The 26,546-nt window shown below is 39.3% G+C and overlaps 1 protein-coding gene across 3 annotated transcripts; it reads right to left on the reverse strand.

Moving 5' to 3' along the window:
* Nucleotides 1-2,655: 2,655 nt before the first annotated feature.
* BEND6 (BEN domain containing 6) lies at nt 2,656-26,513 on the reverse strand. Of its 3 annotated transcripts, none has more exons than XM_027888669.1 (10): nt 26,371-26,513; nt 24,001-24,127; nt 12,868-13,096; nt 12,622-12,767; nt 12,008-12,106; nt 11,446-11,623; nt 9,819-10,036; nt 8,342-8,534; nt 6,347-6,485; nt 2,656-3,887 (listed from the first exon to the last, which is right to left on the reverse strand). In XM_027888669.1, exons 3-10 carry the CDS (start codon nt 13,061-13,063, stop codon nt 3,653-3,655), a joined length of 1,404 nt encoding a protein of 467 aa, XP_027744470.1. In that variant the 5' UTR covers nt 13,064-13,096; nt 24,001-24,127; nt 26,371-26,513; the 3' UTR covers nt 2,656-3,652. The 3 variants fall into 3 exon arrangements, with proteins under 3 accessions (XP_027744470.1, XP_027744471.1, XP_027744472.1); XM_027888671.1 differs by lacking the exon at nt 2,656-3,887 and adding an exon at nt 3,950-4,112; XM_027888670.1 differs by lacking the exon at nt 12,008-12,106.
* Between the last annotated feature and the right edge of the window lie 33 nt (nt 26,514-26,546).

The raw sequence follows: 26,546 nt of genomic DNA on the forward strand, positions 1-26,546 counted from the left end.
CTGAAACAGGTTCCCCCCAAAAATTGTGGATACCTTATCCCTGGAACAGTTCAAAGCCAGGTTGGATGAGGCTTTGAGCACTTTGGCCTAGTGAAAGGTGTTCCTGCCCATGACAGGGGGGCTGGAACTGGATGATCTTCAAGGTCCCTTCTGTGATCTGAATTTAAATTTCCTTGTTGCTCTCTTTGCTCCCTAAAGTAAGTGAAACACTGATTGCCCTTTTAACCATTGATTTCCCTCTTGTATCAACATGGCACACTGCCACTTATTCTTGATCTAGGAAATTCAGGATTTTTTGACTACTTTTTGTATACCCTAATAAGGGAAGACATGAACTTGGCATGCATTAAACCCCCTGATTCAACAGTATGGTTTTTCAGTACTCTTCACATATCTCGATATTCTTCCTGCCTTAGAAAGCAAGTGCTCTTCTGAGCACTTCATGATAAACAATGAACAAATTCTTTTCCATGGTAAGCTTCAAATTCAATCTAATATGCACTAATAGAAAGAAATAGTTCCAAGTATTACTTTTATTATTGCTTACCTTTTCAGTAGTAACTCTACAGTTATTAAATGCCATACAGTCATATGGCATATAGTTTCTTCTGCAGTAGCCATCAGCCTTCTCCACTTGTGAGGACTGCAAATAACATGTCCTCTGTCACTCATATAAGAAGAATTTTACTCTTTGGGACACCACACATTTACCAATCGTCAATGAATTTGATTTTAGTGCAAATTTTGGGAGAAGCAGCATTACACTTCCTGCCAGAGCTTTCTGACAGAGACTGAAATGGTTAATGGCTTAGACTTTTTTGAGATCACCAAAAGACTTGTCCACTATAACAAACTGCAGCTGCTCATCTACCAACAGCTCATCTGCCAAAAAGAAACAGCTGTTCATTTACCAAAACCCACCCTTCTCTGAATATGCCTACTAATTTGGACTGCAAAATGACCTTGAGATAAGGAGTTACCATTGACCATCTATTCCAGGTGAAAGGAGAATATGTATCCCCAAGTGTAAGAGGTTGTACTGCTAACATTTGACCACCTGCAGTAACTGCCCAGGTGCTGTAAGAGACTGGTGCTGATGGCTCACACACTTGGATGGCTGCTTTGATGGTGATGCTCAGAGTGGCCTCCCAGGTGCAGAAGGGTGTGCATACCTGCAGCTACAAACTGGACTCCAAGATAAGGGAAGAGGCTGATAACAGGCAAATCCTGCAAGGTGGGATAGTCCTTGTCAAGCCAATATCCTCCCTTATATGATGACTCAGCTGTGAAAACTCCTCTGGGGAGCAGCAAAGACATTCACACTTAGCCTGAGCTGTTCAGCTGGGATGATGGACCCTAAAGGGTCTTGACTGATTCAACTACACTGACATAAGTGACAGCTGAAACATCTTAGAAGGTGCCAAAGACTCGTGAAATGTCCCATGATCCAGTATTACATCATCCAGGGGAGGTCCAGGGGTGTTTCCATGTAGCCTCCACACAATACAAACCCCATGAAAGAGGAGTTCTGTGGACTCTTTCCTTCCACCACTTGGCAGATACAGCCTGCAACCACGAAGAATACCAGAAGGAAAGGACCAATGGGATGCTGTCAGAATCTATGGAGTGGTGATATCTTTTTTCTATTTAATCTGTCTCTCTGTCACTCTCACCCCCCCATCCCCTCCTTTTCCTTATCTCTCTCTCCCCCCTTGAACACTTCATTTACTGTTAAATAAAACCCGTATTATTGACTTTGGCTTATGGTCTCACTTGCACCTTATTTCTGGCAGAGGAATCTCTTTAATAACTTTAATATTTGGATCCTAACACTCTCCCTTTCTGTTACTACTGAAGTTTCTACTCTGTGATTATCTAGTCTTCAATTTTGTGTTCTCAGAGTTTGTCAGGGTCGTTTTGGAAAAGCAGTTGTATTTTCTTCCTTTCTGGTCATACTGCAAGGAGTACATCTCTTTTGTTAACTGGGTAGTTATGTAAAAGCTTTTTTTATCTTCTTTTATCCAGTGGGGTAACATCAGTTCTATACTTTAGGACAGAAGAAGGAACTGACTCTTTGCAGTTGCTCCCTTTTTACCCTTTGGTAAAACATTAAAACATCTCCTTCTTAATGCTGTTTCTTTTGTCCAGAACACTCACGTCTCTCCCTGGCCCATGCCTAGCAGTAGGGCATCCACTCTACCATGAAAATCCTTGTTTACTCCTTGTGGTGAGCTGCCAGCCCCACTGGTTTTTTCCTTGGACTACTTACCAAGTCAGCAGAATAGACAAGCACAAAGTACAGCGTGGTCTGCAGTGCTGCACCAGCGACAGGGAGAACAGCTGCTCCTGTTGGGCTCCCTGTACTTGCCCAACAAGTGCTTCAACACTTCCCAAACAGCTGCAGCTGTGCAATATCAGCTGTGATAACTTCTAGGTTAGAGAACTCTTGTACGGTGGGCCAAATCCTTCCCCAACTGAAACCGACAGGCTTTGCAGAAGTTGGCTTCAGAAGAGTTATTAAAGAAAAAAAAGAGAAAAATAAAAATAATAAAAAAAAACGAGCGAGAGAAAAATCCCAACTTTGTTAGAGTGTGCAACAGAGGCCGATGTAAGAAAAGGCCCAGAAGACAGTAAGGACAGTAAAACAGATCTAAGACATAGTAATGTTTAATTTTATTTGATAGAAATCCACTTCAAAAATATGATTACCTATATACATTCTTATATATGCTGTACATAGAGTTACATATACAAAATGTACATAGCATCCTTCTGTTACATTTTATAGATGGTAGTTAATAACATGACTAGAACTAACATATTTCATACCTGCTTTCTTCCTGATCCTATCTATAGGGAGTTGTCAGACATGAGAGATGAAAAAGGATAGCAAATCACTTAATTTTTACCCCAGCCCACACAGAAGTCTTCTCCCTGAGCTACAAGGGAATATGACTTCTTCTGTTGCCTTTTTAACTTTCAGAGGTTAAAAATCAGCTGCTTCTTTGCTGTGGACATCTTGAGAGTTGCAGTTTCATTGCTCTAAGAATGTTTTCTTCTTTCCAATTTAATAGCTTCCTTAAATATGTATTTTATTTCATCTTCTCTGCTCACATGGCCCTGTGCTTTCTAATCCTGGGCTGGCCATAGTGTTCATTTCACTAGGAAATCTTTCTATTCTCTTTTCATATCAGTATCTCTTTTTTGCATTAATATACAATAGCTTTCTCTGATCAGTTAAGCAGCTTTCCCTCAGCTGTCAAGGTGAAAGGAAGGGGATTAAGATTCCTCATATATATTCTTTTGGTATTGCTTTAAATAATGCTTTTTTTCTAACTAAGGGGAACTCTACTTGTATTCTTCAGAACAAGTTTATATTTTTTGAATTACTGCATAACATGCATATATCTTATAATATCTTAAATCCAAAGATATTAATATGCCTTCATTTCTTTTCTAGACTGTGGGATTTTCGTTTATTTGAGAAAAAAGTTCTCAGGGTTCTATCTCTGTATACTGTTGGACAGTACCCTATATCTACTACCATTTAGATATTATTTTTTTTTATACTACTTCTTAATCTCTGTTGAGAATGTGAACTGGTATGAAACACTTTCAGTTATTCCTTGTCTGAGTTCCTGAGATCCTGTCCTCAACTCTGGTTGGGAGAGGGCGCTGGTGAACTGCCTGAGAGTTGAGACTCCACCTTAGAAGCAGCGGGCTTGAGACACTCCTGCTGACCCTCTAGGGAGGGAGGTGGAGGAGTCAGGCAGCTGTCACTTTGCTGAAGTTGTGCATTAGCAGCTGGTGAATCATCATCCTGCTGGTCTTGTGTACTGGGAGGAACAGCCGAAGAGATGATGCCCTGAGGAGCAGCTGTTGAACCACTGTTGAGACAATTTATAACTAAGTTTGAGATATTAACACTAAATGTGCAATTAGTACTGTTCTTAGTTTCTGAGCTGCAGAGTTTATTTATTAGCTAGTTAAATAAGTTCACTGTCACATTCCCCTTTTCCTTGTTTCATCTCAGCCTTATGGATCAGAGATGGTGACTTGTCTGTCTCATTGGATTTGACTCCAAATTTCTTCTCTTGAATTGTAGTTGTATTCTGGGGAAAGGGAAAGGAGGTGGGCAAGGAAAAATTAGCAGCAAGAGAGGAGATAAAAGCTGTAGTATCACCAGTTTTAAAAGTTAGTAACTTGTGTGCATAACTAGTTTAAAGATACTGAGCAACAGAATTTTCTTGACCCCTCTCTGAACTTCATTGCTGGAAGGTGAACTGCAGGAGTAACAGTGAGATTATGAGCACTTTTAAATTCTCTTACTTTTCTTATAGAGAATATGTGTGTCATCTGAGTTAAAGGAATCTCCGCTGTTATCTTGATTACTTACATGGTGCTTAAATGCTTTTACAGTGAGGAAATTCTAAACAGCTGTAAAATGAGTTCATTATAAATCCATTCTAATAAGCATCTGTTCAAGAGAGATTATGCAGGCAACATGTTAATTAGTTTCCATGGATGTTGGGCTGGATTTTAAATAAATACTGATCAATAACAGACATAAAGACATTTTTAAAATATCAAGTTTAAATTGGAAGATCTATAGGCAGTATTAAAAAACAGTCCAGGATTGTTATAGTATAGTCAAGATCTTCCTGTCAAGGCTTCAGGAATATTGTGTACATAAGGAGACTCAGGAATTAGCAAAATTTATGGATCCATCTGATGGAGATAAAGATTTAAAATTTAAAATATTTAAGATTTAATACTTTCAAAGAAGAAAAAGTCTGTGTTTCTGTGCTGTTATTTTTCTTGCCTGTGTCAAGGACAAGGGAAAATACTATAGTGAATCATTGCACACTGCATGTTACAAATACAGAGGACCTTTGTTTTATGAAGTCTTCTCATGTCTAGAAAACAAGCATTAACATGATAAACTTTATTTTAGCCAGGCTGGTGCATTTGTTTATTGTTTCCAGAGGGGAAACCTGTGTATATAGATTCTTCCAACAAATATTCTCTAAATATTTCTCAAGGAGCCATTCACAGACCACTAGTGGTCCATGGAGTAGTGCTAGGTGGCTTAGAGAGGAATTTAGCAGTAAAGCACTGCTACTTTTCAAACAATGGTGTCAAAACATAGTCAAACACCTCGGGGTGATTTTGTTTTTTGTTGGTGGGTTTTTTGTTGTTTTTGTTCTGTTATGAAGTGTCCTACAGTTGCAAATTTGCAGGAGATAACTGAACCAGGAAAAGAAAAATGTTACTTCAGCATAGAAAGTCTAAGTACAAACCTCTCTTTCTTGTCTTCCTATTTTAATCTCTTCTCCTGTTCCTTGTTCACCTTTTGTCCTGTTCCTGAGATGAGGATGAGAGAGCTGGGACTGTTTAGCCTCCAGTGGATCTTACCTATGTGCGTTAATGTCTGACTGGGAGAGTGAGAGATGGAGCCCCTTCTCAGTGGTGCCCAGTGGCAGAACTAGAGGCAATGGGCAGAAAGAGAACACAGGAAGCCCTGTCTGAACATCAGGAAACACTGTGAGGGTGACCAAGCACTGGCACAGGGTGCCCTGAGAGGTGGTGGAGTCTCCATCTTTGCAGATACTCAACCAAACATGGCTCTGAGCGAGAGGGTCTAGGTGACCCTGCTTTGAACAGCAGGGGTTGGAACAGCCAACCTACAGAGGTCCCTCACAACCTCAACCAGTCTGTGATAGGTGCATTTGGTATATGTGGAAACAGTACTATGCCAAGAGGTGACTTCACCAGCAATTTTAGATTAGTTTCATTCACAAAGTAAAAATGCCCATAATAAGTAGAATGTTATTTAATAATTCCTCTGTCCCAATAATTTAGACTCTTCTGCCAGTAAATGATTGCTAATTTAGCTATCCTATGGTAGTTTTATCAATATGTACAAAATAGGTGTGATTTTCCTTATCTTCACTTGTGGGTTAATTGGGGCAGAGCAGGTGACATGAAAATGGAACTGACTGGTCTCTGGAGAGCCAAAGAATAATAAGAAAAGTAAGTAATGCCAAATCTAAAACCAGATATATTCAGCAAAGCAATTCTATTCGTTAACTTCTGTATTCTTTTCCTGTAAATTAATAGTCTTGTGCTGCTTTGTCAAGAATCAATAACTTTTTTTGTGCTGTAATGTTAAGCTTCTGTGTTACATACTTTCTGTATGTTTATGGAAATATTTATCTACTTGGTAATGCATATATGTGTATGCATTTTTATTGTGATTTTAAGAGTGCTTTTAGATTTTGTAACCATGGAGTAATATATGGAATTACACCTTACAAGCTTTTTTTTTTTTTTCCCCAAGACTTACCAAAAGCTTTGTTTCTGAAAAGCACCTGAGTTAAGATCTTTGCTTAAAATTGGCTTCTTGGTGCAATTGTTCAGTTTTTGTCCCATCATTCGCCGAATTAAAGCATCATCTGTGTTTGGGAACAACTGTTTTGTGATTCCTGCAAAATAAAGAGATCATATAAATGAGGCCTCCAAATCAGGGAAACAAGAGATGTGTGATCTAAAATCCATTTCTTTCACCTTTTAAATTTCCAGCGACTTCAGCTTCAGATCTAGTTACTTCCCTGTCTTTACAAACTCCTTCATAGATTTTGCAGATGCCAGCTCTTGCTTTTCTCTGTGCCTTCCATATTGCTGTGCCTGCTTTTGGCAGATTCAAAAGCAACTCCAGGGCCACAAGGGCTTCCTGTAGAGAGTGATTTGTGTTTGCTAATCCTCCCACCCTTTGTTCTGTTCTTGATCAGAGAGTCCTTTTCCTACCCTCGTCAGTCCTCATGCCTCTTAATCTTACTTTTTTTTTTTTCATTAATTTTCATTTGCAGATAATGTCTCTTTTTTCAAAAATTTCCCTTCTGTTTTGCCTGGCTAAATTTTTTGAATGCAATACTATCAGGACTCAACATGAGGAATATGATTCCTGCTCCTGTCTTCTCCATCTTTACTCCCCTGGATTTCCCCACCCTTTATAATTTCATTTTATTTTCAAGTCCTACAGTTTCCATTTCTTTAAGTAATCTTATCTGCTAACTCATTTTCTACAGTCCTAGAACTCCCACCCTTCCTTCCAATTTTTCTTTTTCTCTTATATAATGTTGACACTTTTCAGTTCTAATTCCAGAGTGTTCTTTTCTACCTTAACAGACTTCTTCGATTTTCTCTTACAGGCTTTGTCACTGAATTCTCTGCAGCATGCTATATTCCATGTCCTGATTATCTTCTCTGCTTCCTTTTTCAGTTTTCTCCAGATCCTTCCCCAGAATCCACCTTTGGACAAGTCACTAGTAGCATTTAGAATGATAAACTCAATTGGGTCAAAAAAGACTATTAAGTTCATTGAGTCCAACCATTCTTCTCAACCAACAAAATCCTTTTCATTTTTCTCATACAACAATCTGAAATTGTCTCATCTTACTGCCTCTAAATATATTTTCACTATCTTACACACTGTTTCCTTTTATCTCTCTTGACTTTAGGCCTTTTTCTCCAGCTAGGTTCTTAAGGAACCTCTTTCCTTAAGGAAAAGACTGATAACTTTTGAAACTACTGTCCAACTTCAAGAAAACTGGACCAGGGTACAGGAACTCGAGCTAAGCTGGAAAGGGAACCGAGAGAAGCGGGGAAATCCTAGGGACTGGCAATGGGGAAAGGATAACAAACATATAGTTGTTCAAGTATTAAACTATAGGTGTGAATGCAATAAAAATCAGGCTTCATGTCCTCACAAAATACTGTTTTTTTTAAAGCTACTCCTTCCATCTGAAATTATTCTTTGTCCTATGCATCGAATATTTTCTGCCTTAAACCTCAGCATAGAACAAATTTTCTTTGCTTCTCTGATCACTATTCCTGTCTTCTATACTTATTGTCTCCTTTTGCCTCTAGCGCTATTTAAAATGTCAGAATTCATAACATTCACTAACTTCAGAACACAGCAGACATAATTTTAAATTTGATTCAAGTGTGTCCTCTTTATGCCTTCCCTTATCTGTTATCACCATGCTCCAAATTTGATTGTCATAGATTAACCTTTCAAAGGCTAAAAGATTTACAATATCACTGTGCCTGAGTAGGTACATAAATAAAACCCCAAAACTCACACAGTAGAAACACTACTACTTAGCATTTCACTGACAGTATTTGTAACAGATGGTTTAAAAAATTATGTAGCTGGAGAAGGAAATACGAAACAGCCCATCACCTGAGTAGACCAGCTGTTAAGCATTACAGCCCCTCCCTCAGAGAAAGCCCCCTGTCAAGGCAGTGCCACATTGAGTAATGTTAAACAAGCCATCACCTATGATTTCCTGAACTTCATTCTGATTCATAGCTGGTTTTGCCGCTTTATCCTTTGAAGAGGAGGACTTTGCACCTGTCAGGCTGTGTGTAGCCATGTATTCATGTGTATAAAGTGCTTGCATCAAGTCATTTATAAATTTTTGAGGTTTGCTCTTGTTACAAAGTGCGATCTGCCACTTTTCAATCTTGAACTGGAAAACAAAATTGGTCATAAGCATAACTATTACAGTTTACTAGAAATATTATATAGTATTATTGCTGAAATTATCTTTTTAATTTTCTATTTTTAAACCACAATTTCAAATGTAATCCCTGCAAACCATATGCTTGAGATTAACAGTAAACTTGTATACCACTCAGCATTTGGAACTACAGACACACCTTAATTTTTTTCCAGAAGCATTGTGGGGTAGACTAAGGACCCCATCTACCCTAGCAAACCCTTCACCAAGCAATCCTTATTACTCACATAGTGGAGACACGACATGTTCAGACATATCAAAATCCTTCTGCTTGCACTCCATGCAGGCTGGCCGTGGTCCAGTTCTGGCGTGGTTTCTGTACAGCCTCAGTAGCATGGCACTGTGCCCAAGCTAATATTCCTGCCTCCGAGCAGACATGCCCTAAGAACTGTGACATCTGGTACTGAGCTTTGAGAGTGCCTTCTGCACGCAGCAGTGGTACAGCCCAAGAACTTGAAGTCTCCCAATCAGCAGTTTTGAGCCACCTCTTTTAAGTAAGGCAAGTTGCTTAGAAAATTAGGTCTTTTTATTTCTTTGAAGATGTTAGGTGAAATTTAGTGTATTGCAATGAGCAGTCAAAGCATCATACCTTGATAATTTTGAATAGATTTCTTTGGGTTTTAGCTCCCCCTGACAACACACGAGAATGATTTGAATGGATTAGCATGACCCAGTGCATAAGAATGTTTATGTAAATTGTGCATACAGAAGCTGAAATTATTCTTTTGGCTGCATCTTGAATTTTTTTCATGTACAGATGCTGTGCCTCATATTTCTCAGTCATGTTCTAATTCAGTTTCTCTGTATACTTGCATTTTTCTACTTAACTACAGAAACATACCTGCCTCCATTTACAAATTAACAGTTTAAACAGACTGTTGGTATCTTTCTTACATTCTCTCTCTAAAACACTACCATTCTCCTTTGGCATCCAAACCATTAGACTGGAAGGTATCCCTGGCATTTTCTTCATGCATTCCACATTCTGCCCTTAGACACAGATGTGCAAGGTCACTGAAATTAAAGGAAGTTTCAGAGTGTACAGGATGAAACCTAGTGCTTTGCATGGAAAGAGCCTTCTGCTCAGAAGGAGCTCATTAGTCACATAATCAGCAGAATGATGATAAAATAATTTCTGCAGATGCCTATTTTTTATATTTGTTATACTATAATAGTAAAGTTTGTACTGTATGAAGTTTTCATTTTTGTGCCTGAAATTGCCTGTTAACTGACCTGTTTTTCGCTCTGTTGCTCCTCATCTTCCACATTCAAAGTTACTGGTGAGCTGGAGTTACTATGCATAGCTGCACAGGGATCTGCTAATGGATTGTGAGATGCCTTCCAAACAGCATGTGAGTGCAGACTGGACGTAGATGATGTCACTCCCCCTTTGAGCAGCGCTTCAGCCATCCCTACCAGTTCCTCAAAATGAGTGACTGCCTGTGGCAAGACTGAAATCAGATGGAAAGTCAGGGTAGAAGAGTAATTGAACCTTTCAGACTCGAATTGCATAAGCATGTGTATTTTTGCAATTAGATTCGTGTCATAATGTGAAAGTAGTCAGCAAAGACTTTTCAACATACTTTTTTCCTCTTCTCCCAAATGCTTTCCCACTATTCTGCTGTTCCCACCTGTGAAGATCTGGCCTTAGTTTCTGGAATAGATCAGTTCTGTGCAAGGCTAAGGGGAACTATTAGTTTATGCCCATCATGGCACTAAGCACTCTTTTTTATTTTTACTATCTCAAAATCTCTACAAGATTTTGGTCTAAGTAATATATGACTTTTTTTCTTCAAAGAAGTCACACAGACTGCAGAGACTTCTCCATTTTTAAATCTGTAATGAATATGTTTTAAATAACCTTTTTTCCAAGTAATATTTATTTTCAAATATAAACTTATTAAGTCCATTAAGAAAAATCAATTCAGAACAAAAAGGATGCAAGGGGTGATGAATCAGCAAGATATAGAATCACTAAGGTACAGAAAATACTGTAAAAGACTACTACAAGTGCTTAAGATGCAAGAAAAATGGACTTAAATGTGTGAGAAAAGTGTCAGATACTAAGAAAATGCTTACAAATAATATTTAAAAGGTAAAGATGAATAACATAAAAATGGAGTCAGATGAGCAATGAAACTGATAAGCAGTTGCAAAATCATATGGCAATAAAAAGATGAGATACTAGACTGTCTAGGGATAGTATGGTGTAGCTGGCAAGGGAAGGAGCAAATCCTCTTTAAACATTATTCATTCACTAATGTTTTGAAATTTTGGATTAAGTCTTGGCTGCGTCAGAGTCAGCGACAGGAACAAGTGAGAGGGGCTTTAGAAATGATCACTAAGTGATCATTTATATGGATTATTATGGATATTATTACAGAGTAATTTATAGAAGAACAAAATGATTCGCCTCTGGGAAAGGATTAAATTTGGTGCACCTGGAACTAACTCAGATTATCAATAATGAGGAATTACAAAAGTAATTAGAAATTAAATCATTCCAGAATAAATAAAATTCCAGTAGGTCAAGTAAGACTGCTAATAAATAAGGTTAGCTGGACTGGTCAGTGGAGTGATTGAGCTTAGCCGAGGGTTATACACAGCTTTTGGAAAGGTTCTCTTGAGAACAACTGACAGGATTTAGATAGATTTTTCCATTTCTTAGTCTATGATTGCATGGCCTCCATGTAAGACGGTAAGTGCTGCTGAAATTAAATGTTGCCATGTATCAAAGACTTTGATGCTAATGGTAGGCCTTGATCGTGTCAGGTGTTTGAGCATCCATAATTTCCAGCCAAATGGCCTCTTATAAATCAAACTACAGGCTTTCCTTTCATCAAAATACTCCTGATTTTACCTTGAAGCATCACCAGGGACTGCCTTAGGCGGCAGTTTTCTCTCATGGTGTCTGTCAGCTTCCTCTTGAGACTTTTAATTTTGGCACACAGTTCTACCTTGGAAAGTTGAAATAAAGGCTCTTCATCATCACTGCTGCTTTCACTATACAGAAAGCTGCTTTCTGAATATGGTTCTCTCTGAAAAAAAAAAACCAAAATAACCATGCTATCTAGAGCAACAACAAGAGAAAATTAAATCATTGAAACTAACATTAAAATATCTGGCTAAATCAAAGCATTCTCTTGTATAAATAGATTGTATAAACACACTCAGTGCATTTTAATAAAAGTTGTTTCTGAACACAGCTATTACTATTCCTGTTACAATTAAAAATGAAAGGTCAGTGTAATATGTAACTGTTACGCACCTTTGTCTCTGTTCTCCATTCACCAGTTTTCCAAGGAAGTGTCTTTAAGACTTCACTAAGCTTCCCGAAAACAAAACTCTTATGCCCCTCTCAACAAATACATTTCAGTTTGCTTTTGCTTAAAATATTAAAATTGCTGAAGATGGATGTTTACCTGTTTGTTAATTAAAGACGTTTCAAGTTGACTCAGGATGTTGGCAGGAGCAGATGCCTGCAATGATTTCTTTCTTTTTATATGTTTCCTCATCTTCCCCTGTAAACAAGTGCATAACAGCGCCTTTGCATTCCTATAGAGCCTTTCAATACAGTATAACTGTATACTATAACTCGTAGTATAACATAAACTTTTATTCACTGTGCACTTGACATTCTTAGTATTATGTATGTAACTTTTTGTTAAGTTTTATGTTTTTCTTCTCTGCATTTTGTCACTGTGGATCTTGGCAAAATGCATAGCTCAGAAGACCTGGTCCCTTCCCTTTTTTACACCCTGGTCAGATTTCTGTCTCACGGGAGAAAATGTAACGGAGCTGCAGAGCATCCAGTTCTTGAATAACACTCTTTTTAAATAGCAAAGGACAGAATCTATTTGCCTAACTAATTACTCTGACAGGTTATTGTGCTGAGGTACCATGTGAAGATTACCTGAATTCCTCTTACCTTTACTGTACATGTTTTGTGTGTTATATTGTGAAGAATCAATAGTTACAGTCTATTGCATTCCTTCATGGGCCTACCAATATCACACACAAAAAGACAGATACTCACCTGTTCTTTATCCAGGTCACTGTCCTCACTTTCTGAGAATATCATTTCTATCCTCTTCCTCTTGCCTTTTCCAAGGACTTGTATTTTTGTAATTTCATCTGCTCGTAATATCTTTTGCATCATTTCCACCAGCTCCTGGGGATCATCTGAAGTGATGGGATAAAAAAGGCCAAAGCAGAGACAATCAGGTAGCAATACCTTACAAATAGATTTTGTATCAGATAAATGCTCTGGAACTGCGCTCACCGCTCATGTACACAACTTTCACCAGGTGCTTTTCTGTCTTCCTTTCTCCCACAGGCCAGTTTACTAGCACATGCTCGTTTGGCTTCAGAAGTCTTTCTAATTCATGGTCATCACTGGGAAGGTCCTGTATCCATGAAGTCTCTCCAATTTGCAGTGAATTATCATTTACAAAATCAAACAGTGTGAATTTTTTCATTGTTACGTGGTTTTCTTGTCACACAGACACTGCCTGCAGGACAGCATAGGAAAATCAGCAGTTACTGTGTCACACCACAGAAATGTTACAAAACCCCCAACCAACCCTCCTTTTCCTGGATATTGGTAATTACCTTGTATGAAAATATCCGGGCTAAGAAAGTGAAAACTAGCCAAGCAAAGAGTTATATCTCCCTTGAAAGATGGGAGACGGTCAATACCTGTACATCTGCTCAATACCTGTACATCAGACATTTGCCTCCAAAATCATGCACAGAAAACAGCTTTCACTCACAGAGCCCCGGCTTCCATATTACTACTATGCTTAATCAGTCTCTGGCTGGGATCTCTATTACTACTACATTTGCCCCAACAGAAGTTTTCCATCTAGCCTCTGACTAAAAGATATAGATGTGATAAAAACTCTCCCTAGAATGAAGGAAAGTACTAGCTATACATACTATTAAGAGGGATGTCTGACTTGCAGGGCTGTATTAATCATGGACAGAAAACCAACCCAGAACTACTCAGAACAACCGACTGGGTGAGGTCTGACACATCCTGGCAGTGGAAAACTTGACATACAAAAGAAATGACAGGCTGAGGACTGGAAGAGAGCTATACTGCTTCATGAATAATAATAGCAACAAGGAGAACCCAAACCCAAAGATACAGCTAAATCATTTGCTTCATAAAACAATACTTTTAAAGCAAAGGAATATTTCCGGGCTTTTTAAAGCATTGAAGTTCTATACCAGGAAAAGTAATAATTTGTGCTTTATTTTCCTAATTAAGTTGATATGCCTTTCATGGAAATATGAAATGTAACATACATTATGACATTCTACTGGAAATGTAACCAGTTCATTTAAGTGTTGCCATTATACTCAGAGAAGATATTTTCTATTTTAAAATTATTAAATCAGATAAAATGAATAAAGATAGAAAATCTGATTTTCCCAAACCTTGATCTTCCCAGCAAACATATGGTCAATTTATAGAGGTGAAGTACTTTTACAGAGCGGAAAAGTCATGAATTCCCAGATGTGACAGCGTGATTTGTGATCTACTTGGCCTCAATCAGTCAAAAGCAAATTTAGTGCCTCATACAGAGGCTGTCAAAAAGGTAACTCAGAGCTAGAAAGGAAGAATTACGTGGGGCTGTTATGTCAAAGTGAGGATGTCTGGCTGCGGTGCCCTAAGAAGCAATGTCAATTCATTTGCAGAAGCCCAGCTCGTCACTATTCCCCATGTCTGTGCTGTGCCTCAACAGAGCTGGCTTTCCATACACAGATGGACTGAATTTGCAAAAGACAGCTGCAGTCTTGTCAACATGTTTACTGATACAGGGAAGCAAGCGCAAGAAATCACCATTAAAAAGAGTATTAAATCATGATTTTATGCAGAATGTGTTGAGTGTGATAGCAGAGGGATTGTTAAGTATTGCTCCACTGAAGAAAGGAATTGCTATTAATTTTCTTTCAAGTGTTAGAGAGGAAGCATTCATCCCATGTAAATCCTGGAGACAAAGTAGCCTGACTATCTCTGCCTAGCATGAAACACTGAAGGCCTCATTCTGCTACTGATCCATGCCCTATGGATCCTCATACTACAAACTGGGATCATTCAAATGAATAAACATATAGATAAAATGAAACCCAATGGAACAAAAAGTTTCAGCGCTAGGGACAGGTGAGGTCCAAAATATAACTGCATGTTATAACAACAAAATACCGGATTTAAACCAGCTGGTGTATGCAATCACATTGGGCATCAGTATTCTTCCTTCTTTTTCAAAATGCTTTTGAGTATATAGCCCAGACAGCTTAACATTTCTCATCTGGCTTGGAGGTGTCACTTTCTGCCTCTGATTAACCCAGCACAGCAATCTCCACTCCCTAGTTCTTCAATTCTCAAATAAAGTACTTTGAGATTTCCGCCCTTGGCCTTGGCAGTTGCGAGTTACTTCATCATCCCCCTAAAAACCCACATAAAAGCAACAGAATTGCAGCAAAGCTGGAGCTGCCAGCATGCTAAGACTAACAACTGATTGACTGGCTTTTATATTTTTTTAATGTTTCCCTACAGTCCTCTAACAGTCTGTCTGTTGTCTCTCATTCTGTATTGAGACAAATATTCTCTGAGCCATGGGACATTCTTCTGTTCTAAATTTGTACAGGGTTAGCAAGCCAGCCCAGATACACTGAATACACAGGCTGTTTACAGCATGGAGGGTAAGTATTGATTCCCCAAGGCACTGGGGCTATTCATGTACACACTGTTGCAACATTGGAAAGTATCAGACTTGTGTACACTGTTAAACAGCCTAATGGTGTCAATGGACATGTGGACTTCTGGATGCTCAAAGCCTACGACAGCAGCCTGGTAGACACTGTGAAGCACATGGACAAAAAAGTTTCCTGCATAGTCTTTTCACCAGGCAAGCACTTGGATCCATGAAAATCCATCCTGCCACTCTAAGCTAAAAACAATTTTTACCGTGGTCATGGCAGGACTAGAAGCTCAGCAAATTGCCTACATCATCTATAAAGCTCTTCTGAGCTGCCAAGATTCTTGCCTGTGGTGGGAGGGTGTAGTAGTAAACAACTAAACTGATTTCACTAAGGGCCTTAACAGCTGCCATGCTAAAATGTAAGTTACACAGTATGCTGAGAGAAATAAGGAATGGATTTCACAAATAGCCATGGAGGAGGGATGGCATCAATCCACTCCTTGAGCTCTCGACAGGAGTCTGAAAGCTTCCCGTCCACCTTCTGAAACTTGTGCTCAATCCTGTTGTTCCTGCTGTTTATTGAGGGACCAAGGCAGGAAAGCAGTTGTGGGGCAGCAACAGTGACTGGCTATGTTCCCTTTCCTCTGCTGCAGCTCTTCTAGGAACAAGCCCAACTACTTGTGTTATGGGTAAAATATTGAAATTATTACATTGCCAAATAAAGGGAACAGAGTGCAGTAGTTGATTGTTAGTATTTTTCTGTTATGGAGCAATGGCTTCAGCTCCTGCAATAGACATTAATGAAACTATGTCTTTTCACAGAATTTATTGTGACAATCCATGGGCTCTGGGGATAACACCTAACTGTCCATTGGCATCATCTCTAGCCAGTGATTAAAGGGAATGGAAAGGTAAAACAAAATGTCACTAATCAGGGAAAGGAAAAGTAAAACACTTCACTTTCCAAAAGAGAAGTCCTGCAGTGTTTTCTAACCCTGTTCTCCCACTGGAGGCCATATGAACCTTGGCTGAGTCAGGACTGCTGGAAATGCGTCTCTCTAAAAGGCTTTATTTGCCAAAACAGATCAAAGACAAAATATACTATATTAACGTCACCAAAAACAAACAAACAAAAAATAATCTTGGGGACTGGCATTAACCTTACCAGATTTCTACTGCCTTAAAAGTGAGAGGTTGTCTAACCACATTTGGCTCAATCACTGCAGAAAGAGAGGTGATTCATCTCACCCTAAGTCATGTCTAAAAGACAGCATATGACTTACTGTCTGGGACAGCTTATTTCTCTCCACTGACTTTTCAGTGACTATGGGGTTAGGTATGTCTCCTTACAAAGCTGGCCTGGTCCAACACATACTATACTAGCTTTTTCAATTTTTGAATAGGTTTTGGATAGTAGTATAGATTCCAGTAGACATTCTGCTATAGGGAGCCAAAAGGATGGCATATGAAGTCTGTTAAAGTGTATCTGGTTCTGTTTTAAATCTCTGTAACACAGTTCTGCAAGTCATCAAGTAAGATTTCTGACACTGAATGCTTTGTTGTCAGTGCTTTATTTGGAGGACACAAAATCATTCATGAGCATTACCCATATGCAGCTACTAAATACAGAGACAATTATATGACCTTAGAAAGTCACTAATGTTTTGCAAGTTACTTAATTCTGCTATATTCTCTATTTGAAAACACTAGTTACTTATCTGAGAAGTACTGAAATGCAAATTTATGATTTTTCACTGTTCTAGGTCATTTGTAGAAGAGGAAAAAAAAAAAGGAAGGAGCCATTTAATTTTAAAGTTCCAATTGGACTCTTAATTTTTACAAATATGTTAATACCTCGCATCCTTCACAAATGCTATCAATTTGTACACAAGATATTTTTACTAAGCCAGAAAGCCAGAACAACAACAAAAAAACCACCAAAATCCACAAAGGTCATTTAAAGACATATCTCGGCCTTTGACTGACATAGACTGTTCCATTCAGCCAGAGAGCTGACAGATGGCATGCTGAGATCATTATTTCTCTTTCCTTTCAGTAAACACAGAGAAAAATATTACATGTTCACAACAAGAGATTGTATACCCACTCGATGGGTCTGATTCTGATGGCTTAAAACAGGGCTTTGCCACTGATTTCAGCAAGTCAAGGAACTGTACCACAGCCATGCAACACGGGTATGTAATTGTAGATCATTGTCAGACTTGCTGCAGAGTTGCCTTAAGCCAGTAAAAACTCATGAGGCTGGTTTGAGGAAAGCACAAGATGTACCCCTGCTTATTTTGCACCTGGCTCTGGCAAGACATAAGAACTGAATGATGACTGGGGTGAAGTGGAGGCCTCACACCCAGTGTTGTCTCAGTGAAGCACAGGAGAGCACCCACACCTTTGTACCAGCCTTGAGCCTCCTCTCCACTGAGCATAACCAGCCTTGTTACAAACATGGTCCTTAAAGGATGTACTCAAAGACTCTCTGGCGAAGATCAAACAGCCTTTACTGCCACCTTAGTGGATGGAGGAGAACCAAAGTGTTTATTGTACCTTTTGTGTCAACTATAAATTCTGACTGAAAGCAACCAAGACCTTCATTAAGCCCTATTTGCCTATTGACTTTGACATCCCTGAGTATGCAAATGAAGAGAAATGAGAACAGGTCTCACGTGTGTGATAACCATCAAAACTCCACCTCCAACATAAAAGAAGAGGGGTCTGGGGGCAAAAAAAGAAAAAAAGAGAGAGGGGGAAACACGGATTGTTTCTTCTCCTTCCCTGAAGGAATGCCTCTAGGTGAGCTTTGTGCCTTCAGCTAGCGTTGCAGCAGACCTCGGAATATTTTTTTGTTTATATCTATATATCTATATCACTAATGGATCTCTGTTACTATATCTTCTGTAGCAACATACATTAACACTCTGTAGTTAGTATGTTTATCACTGGAATTCTCGAACCTGCTTTCCAGATGCTTCAATAAACCATACCACTCTGGAATCTGGATTATGAAAGTCCTTACTGAACTCAGCCAGACCTATAGTATCAAACTGGTAAACTGCATTATGTGTAAGTCTATGATCACAGGAATTTTTATTGAACTTTACCAGGCGGATAGTGCTGAATCGGTTCTAATCAGAAATTAAGCCCTGACACACCCAGTTCCTCCGATTTCTGAGGAACAGCTGTAATGCAAGGGAATTTATTTTCTGCCAAATTTCTACAGCCTTAATGCAACACATAGTAAAGTTAGTACTTTATTATGTTCCAAGATTTTCTATTATATACTCTTGAAGTTCAGTCTTCAATAATCTCATTGTTCCTTGGCAAAAAAAAAAAAAAAAACAAACCACCCAAAAAAACACAACAACAACAACAAAAAAACCCCAAAACCCATTTACTGGTCTTGAATTTAATCTACCTCATACAAAACTATTTGTTTCCAATTCAGTACAATAAGTGGTAATCACAGATTTGATTTGTGTTACTTGTACTGTGGCATTTTACACTGAACTTGTCAGGACGTTAAATACAATGTTGATGTAAAACTCGGGCTTCACTGAGGTCTCAAAATTCCCAGTAGCAAGTGTATGGTGGAAAATATGATCATATTTAAATATGTTATATGCCCTGTAGTGGGTTCTAATCTTATTCCCCTGAAATCAGTAAAAGATTTACTAATTAATTCAGTGGAATTAGGCACTTTCAGAAGAATGCAAAAGTGTTGTTACTGCTCAAGAGATTTACAGTCCAATATCTTAGTCATTTTATGGGACAATATGATTCAAAAGCACAAATCTGCTGCTCTCAGCTGAGAAATACAGATTTTCCAGAATCATCAGTACCACTGTGTTCCAAATTCAGCTGGGAATCTGGGGGAGCATCTATCAAGACTAAAAATGCACAGAAATGATCCCACTTGTCTTCCAATGGAAGGATAGAACTATATGATTTATTCCTGATATCCAACAGGTCACTTCCTGTCTATAGATCACTATTCAGGTGTGACTAGCTATGAAATATATCTCTGATTATTTACTTTTCTAAAAAGTGATGCTATTCATGGTAAAGCAACATCTCTGACCTTATTTACACAGATTGTCTCCTTGACTTCAAAGCCTCAGCAGCATTCACAACTCACAAGATTATACAGAGAATTTGGCACAAACCTTATATCACATTCCGAAATGTATTGAGTGATCCAAAGAATTCGTGAGGACATTATTATTTTTCACAGTAGTGCCCTCCATGCTGTGAGTTTTAGCGACCTAGAAGTTCTATAAAATAACATTAGTATCTAAATATGCCAAAATCTTTTGTAGGACTGTGGCTTAAATTGAAAACTTGAAGAAGTTTATTGGTAAAGCTCTAATTTTTGCATCAAACCATTACTTTTTTTTATGATATTGAGTGATAGGAAAGGATGAGTAATGAATTTCAAACAAGTATATTTAGTATATTTGGAAGTACTAAACTTCTGTTCTAATGAATAATTTATTCAACTAACTGTGAAACATGGCACTCATTTTAATAAATTTCAAGATAGCACCCTAGCATCATTATTGGGCTTTCAGTACAGGATTCAGTTCTAGACGGAGATGCTTACATTTAGGTGTCACTGGTGCACCAGGTATCTAAGTTATCACTATAATCACTGGAGATCTAGGGATAAACTTGGCTTCCTAAACACGCATCTAGCATCAGTGTCATTCTGCTTGGCCTTCACCTGCCACTCCAGAAGTGCAAATTTCCCCAAGGTATTTTATCACAGCAGTCACCCTTTTGGAGATGTCTCAGCCTTCAGCAACTCCAATAGTCGTAAAGGTCAAGTCTCTATTGAACACAATTAAAGCTCCCTGGAGAGCAATTCAGCATTTTTCAAATGCTGTAGGGTTCAGTTTAGTTGCCTGAAAATAAATGCATGGTGCAATCTTAGATACCATAAATTATTACGCCTGGCCTCCAACTGCCTCTTCACTGGGCACAGACTTCACAGAGGGCTTATACCCTCCTCCAGGCTTATGAGGGTGATTACTAACTCCAGGAACCTCAGATGGCACCAAACATATAAATTCAGGGAAACAAATTGTTCTCTGGGCCCTGACGATTAAATTGAGCTTAAATAGGTGTCTAGATACCCCACATGCCTATAAACCACACACTTTATTTATCTGTATTTTAATCCCACACTTAGTGAAAGATTCATAGAAAGGTAACAAGATGACAAATAACACGACACAGGAAGTTATCTTAATTCTACATCACAGATTAGTATCTTTATTAAATAGCTATTTCACAGCTGACAGATGGAAAACTAATACTCACTTCAATTTGTTTGTTCACAAATGCCATGAACAACAAAATGTATTAATATACAGACCAACAAAAAAATCACTTTATTTATTGAATTGGATGAGATACCTGAGCTACAGGAGTTTGAATAATCACATGAAAGTTCTTTCCACGCAGATTAATATATCTAAACACTTAGAAGCAGTAAGTAGCCTGGAAGGAGAAACAAGTCAGCATGGCTTTGTAAAGTCAAACACTTGGCTGTACTCATTATAACGTGGCTTAGGTAATCCAACACAACACATCATAACAGCTCCCAAATTATAAAGACCAGTGATGCATTCACTTATCTTGTATAAAGATGTTTATGGGAGGGCAAGTTTCACCACAAGCAAATCTGTGCTGACGTGCAAAACTGTGTGCTTGCTCTGTACATGAGCCCAGGAAGTCAAATAACCTTTTCCTAAAAGGCTGAAAAAATATTAGGCATACTTTCTATATGCAACTAATGCACTTTCAAATTGGACTTGTTCAAACAAACTCACTGATAACCTGATATGAGAGATTATAAGAGGATGTATCTTACTCTTTTTATAAGGTGGCAGAAGCTATATATTTTATGCTGCCCCAAAGTATTACTATTTTTGGCATTCTCCCTTTAAAAGCATAGAAGTGAAATAGCAGCTTGGAAATTCCAGGCTTGATTTTTGGTCAGTATTTAATAACCTAGCAGCATCTTAACCATCTCTACTTATATGTCTTTATTGAACCATCTCTACTTATATGTCTTTATTGGCTGTCATGGGTGAGTGATGATAGACAAGAAGTCATGCCTAGTTAATACTCAAAGTGCTCTGTCTTTTATTCCAAAACTCTTCCACAATTGCTCCGGTTTTCCAGCAGTTTGGTAGGTAGCAGGGAAAAAAAAAATCTGCATTGCTATTAAAGGTCATGAGCTAGAAAAAGAGACATATATGTTGTCCCCTTTCTTCAGGGAATATTACTTCAACTAAGAGTAATTCTGCATGCACTTAGGAAAATTGACAGCAAGGCATCTTCCCTGCAAGGACAAAACCTGCAAAACTTATTGGAGGTATTTTTTCCCTTCCTATAAAATCGAATGTCTTTTTACTGTATATAGTTAAACCCAACTTTATAAAGTGAGTGGAAGGACCAGTGTTGTATATCAGTCTGAAACAATCCTTAAACAACTTCTAATTATATATATAAAAATACTAATGAAGTGCAATTCCCTCTGGGATGGAAGGCCACATTCAGATTGACAACTGCTACATTATACACTGCCAAAAATGAATACAGAGCAAATTTTAACCAAGGACAAAGGGGCACACCACTGCTGTAATAATAATAAAAAAAAAGCACCATAGGAGCTTTTCTTTTAGCAGTATATTTCCATCTAGGCTCAAGATCAGCCTCTCTGTCTGCAAAGTCAATTTACGCCTACAGAATTCCTGCCAGCATTTTTCTAGCAACACTGTAACCCATGAGTGTACAACTGCATGGGTCATTCTCCATTCAATTTACATTCAGTCTAATAAACAGAGGGAATTAAAATATGCAAGTTGTGTGAGTTGATGAACTCACAAAATAAGGGCAATTACCTCTACATAAATAAATCTGGCAAGAATTTGGTTTTACATGGTCACCTAAGACACCTGCAGATGACAAAATATTCCAGTCATGGAGGAGTCTAGTCTGTAGCACTGGAATCACAGTCTGGTCTCGGGTAAATCATACAACCTTTCTAGTTCACCTTCTCTTTTTAAAGGATCTGAAACAATAACACACATTTACCTAGCTTCAAGGATATTGTGAGAATTAACTAATGCTAATGTAAGCATGCAAAGGACTGTATGGGGCAAACGATTTAACAGGTTTTGCAGAACAAAGATTTGCAATAACCTTGCTGAGTTTATAACATACTATTTCATGTAAGAGATTTTTTCTTTAAATGGGATGCCTGTATCAAGCTGGAATATGTTATTCTTTCAGCTGAAGAAAGTATTTTATAAGCTTTAATCATCTACCAGAAACTCTCACAAAATCTTCTCATGTGGCATGTTTAAGCTGCTAGGAAGCACACTAAGGGCAGCATGTAATCTGTGAGTAGAATATAAAGTGAGATAGTCAATTATTTTATTAAATGAAGTTGGTAACACTCAGATACTATTACGTTTTCTATATTTACTTTGCTTGCTTCTTTAGTTTTTGCTGTATTTGCTTTGGTTCCTGTTTGATTAGAAAAAAACCACAAATATTGTGTTAAGAAGTATTAGATGATTAGAGAACCCTTGCAGCCAAGTAAGTAGTCATTTAAGCTGAATATTTGACTTAATTATAATTAAATACTACAAACAGAGTCCTTAAAGCATAACTACAAACCAGTGAAAGGAGGTGATCTTACCCTTTCACTTACTCAGCAACTCTTCTGAAATCGTCTCATGTATCATCTCCTATTCTTATGTCCACATCACCAGATCCAGCATGTGACCTTTTTCCTTCAGCTCACTGATACAGGACATCTTACAGTTACAAAATGAGGTCTGAGACTGAAGTCTGTAGGAGCAGAGAGGTGCCTTCGCAGAGTTGTGGAATGCCCTTGAATCCTGCAGCTCACACTGAGGGAGGTCAGCAGATCTCTGCAGACATGGTTTCTCACCTAAATTATCAAGGAATATGCACTGGCCCAGAGACTGTACTGCAAGTCTGCACGCAGGGTAAGGGTTGGGCAGGACTGCTAAGTCAGAACAGGTTATCATGAAAGACTGGCTGAAAGAATATTTGAAGTCAACACTGCCTTGTCTCCCTGCAGGAGGGCTGTTGCTGGTGCAGCACATTCCCTGCTCAACTCCTACATTAAAGCTGCAGAAATATGACATAAGTTTCATTTCCTCACACAACTTGGGGAAATAGGTAAACTGCATCCAAGAGTAACTGCAACCACAGAAGCATCGTCCTGTTCCTTTCCACTTGCAAACATTTGTTGGTCACCTCTTTTCTATGGAGTCTCTGAAGCAGAACTTTCCTTTTCATCCCTCTGGTAAGTGCTTACCACCTCCTCCCTCAGCATTGCTCAAGTAAAAGGCTGCTTCCCAGACTCCTGCCAAAACCATCAGCTATGTCAGTGACCTTGTCACTGCTCTGTTTGCCTGTGATCCCCCATCAAAACAAGCATCTGCAGGACACTAAGTCCCACCTGCTCACATCTCTGCAAAAGTGCAGCCACATTATGCGTACTCTGAAATGGCAGCAGGACTCCTTACTTATTGCAGGATCAATAACTGCCTTTTTAGATTATAAAACACTTAATTCCAGTTCTCAACGACTTCTGACTTCCCCTGCCATTCCACACACTGTTATCACAGTTAGTCTCAAGACTTTTTTACCTTCTTTTACTTCCTCTTCTCTGCAATAGCTTCACCTCCAGGATTCTCCTTCTGAGGTCAAATCTCAGCTGAGAGGTTTTGTTTTAACCTTCCCTCTTCATTTCTTTTCTCTTCTCTGTTCATCCTCCTTAAGATTTGGGAAAAGTTTAGGAAAAACATTCTGTAAAGAAGCTTAGATTAAAAGTGTTATACCTAAATTTCTCTTTAATACTATCTGGGATAAAAATCCTCACATATAATTTGCTTATTTTTAATGTGAAAAAACTTCAGCAACTTCATTCACCGTGGAAGTTATATTTTAACCATGCTACCAAACTCTGCAGTATTTAACACACAGAGAGCAGTAATGAATATAAAGAAAGCCATAGCAGCAGTTTGGTATACATATGAGACAGTTGACTCAGAAGCCTGTAGCAGCAGCTCTCAGAAAAATCATGCATGTCAGCATTTCTTGTACTAAACTGTACCCTCTTTTGCATTTGAAAAAATAACTTAAGCAGTTGTCATGAAATTTATTATACCCCTTTGGAAAAACATTATTCTCAAGACACCAGTGAGCTCTAAGTCTTAGAAGGGAAAAGCTGTAAACCTTAAACTAAAGAGCTAAACTTCAGATTTGTCTGTCAGATGATTTCTATGAACTGTTTCATGAGAATAGTGTGAAAAGAACTGTTCCCTCTCAGTTCTCTGCAATTTACCATGCAGCCACTGCCACGCTACATTTGCTCTATCATCCCATTCTGAAACACTGAGCCAGTGCAGAGCTAAAGGTGTCAAAAAGTTTCCTCCTGCAATATCCTGCAGCACGGCACTGCAGCAGGGCAGTGCTGTGCCAGGAGGATCACACAGATTTGCTTCATGTTCCAGTGAAGTAACATGAACGGTCTGAATAATCTCCAGGTAATCTGCATTAAAACCATTTTACTGCAGTGTGCTGCGGTACTAGGAAAGATTTCAATATCGCACCACGTGATGCAACACAACCTCACAGCACTTGGCAGTTCCTAGGCAGTGATGGAAAGCTTTGAATCCATGGCTGCAATGTAGCAACTTTCCATTTTACAAAGTAATATGACAGACTATTTTGGCTCACTATGTTAGTGTACAGCACCAAGTGATACAAAATTCCTGGAATAAAATATTACAGACCTAAAAGCTATTTTTTTTTTCTTTCTTTACTTGCCCTCTGGTATCATGATGCTCTTTCAATGATAATGGACTTCCCTAGCCTTAAAGATACGGTAAAGTGTTACAATGTTATTATCTCAGTGATAAATAAGTTTCGCTAATCTATAGATTATTTTTCCTGTTCTTATTTAAGCTCCCACAGATACATTTCCCTCTCTGTCCTTGCAACTTGAATATTTTGTAATTTAACTTAAATTTACACATATGTTTTTCATATATAGTTTCATGGCAATCATATAAAGCTGTAACATTTCAATGTTATTCCAATATTTACACAGAGATTTTAATTATTTCTCTAAAGTTTTGGAAATGTTCCTCAGATTTATGTACTGACATCAAAGATGCATGAAAAGCACATGAATTTTGCCTTGAATGAACCCTTTTTCCCAGTAACACAGGCAAATGCAATATTGCAAAATGGTACCTGTATTTATTTTCAGCAAGTGGGTTTTTTTGTGCATGTTTAGCAGTGTTGAGGGAGTTTAGAACTGCATTTCCAAAGGCCTCTGAAACAGTCTTTGAAAGTCTGGAGTATCACAGTAACAGCTACAGAGGTAGCAACATAGGTGAACTCTTGTTATCATCTGCATTAGCAACCTGCACATGCCAGGATTTCGACGCTGCCTGCTGTGCCTCAGCTCCGGCCCGGCGCTACGCGAAGGGCACGGGCGATGACATTGGCTGCAGCGCGTTGCAGTTTCCTGCAGCGAGAGGGTCCCTGGAGGTGCTGCTCTGTCCAGCCCCTGCGCCAGGCAACTTCCCCGCGGCTTTCGTGCAGGACACGGCTGGGCAAGTGTGCAGAGCACACACGGCCCGGGGGCGAGGGCAGCGCGGGCACTGCCGGTGACAGCCTGACAGCCTGACAGCCCTCTGCGGGGCCGCGTCCCGGAGCGCTGCTCGGGCCCTGCCTTACACAGCTGTCGCCTAAACCCCGGCATCGGCGACACGGGGCAGCATCGCACGAGGGCCCTGGTCACCTTGTCAGGGTGGATCTCATTAACGCTTCCCCGTCCCTTCCCCCACCGCAGCTCTGCTATGAAACACGCCGCGATCGGCACCTCGGGTCCAGGGTCCTCTACAGAGCCCCTTCCCCCGCCAGCGCCCACAGACCTGGACGGGCACTCGCTGCCGCCCCGCGCCCCTCGGCCGAAGCCCCTCTTTCCCCCGGGGGTCCCCCCGTACCTCGCAGCAGCCATTTTCCGCCTCCCTCTGCCGCAGCTCCAGCGGTGATGTCACCGGCCGTCCCGGCCGAGTCCCCGCGCTGGCGGGATGCGCCGCTCTGCGATCCTTCCTCCCTCACGGCACCGGCGGCACCTTCCTCCTCCTCCTCCCGCCGCCCCGCCCCGCCGTGCCGTGCC

Source organism: Empidonax traillii, unplaced genomic scaffold, assembly GCF_003031625.1.
Source record: "Empidonax traillii isolate 1590-97213 ecotype Southwest subspecies unplaced genomic scaffold, ASM303162v1 scaffold243:size714344, whole genome shotgun sequence".
In the NCBI taxonomy this organism is placed as follows: Eukaryota; Metazoa; Chordata; class Aves; order Passeriformes; family Tyrannidae; genus Empidonax; species Empidonax traillii.

What these genes read in the sequence shown, in the direction of transcription:
- BEND6 (XM_027888669.1), bottom strand. Translation starts at nt 13,063, where the DNA reads ATGAAAAAATTCACACTGTTTGATTTTGTAAATGATAATTCACTGCAA. An exon ending in TGAAGTTCAGGAAATCATAG is followed by an intron (nt 6,486 to 8,341) that starts GTGATGGCTTGT and finishes TTTATTTTGCAG; the next exon opens with GAATCACAAAACAGTTGTTC. An exon ending in TTTCAGAAACAAAGCTTTTG is followed by an intron (nt 3,888 to 6,346) that starts GTAAGTCTTGGG and finishes TTGTCTCAACAG; the next exon opens with TGGTTCAACAGCTGCTCCTC.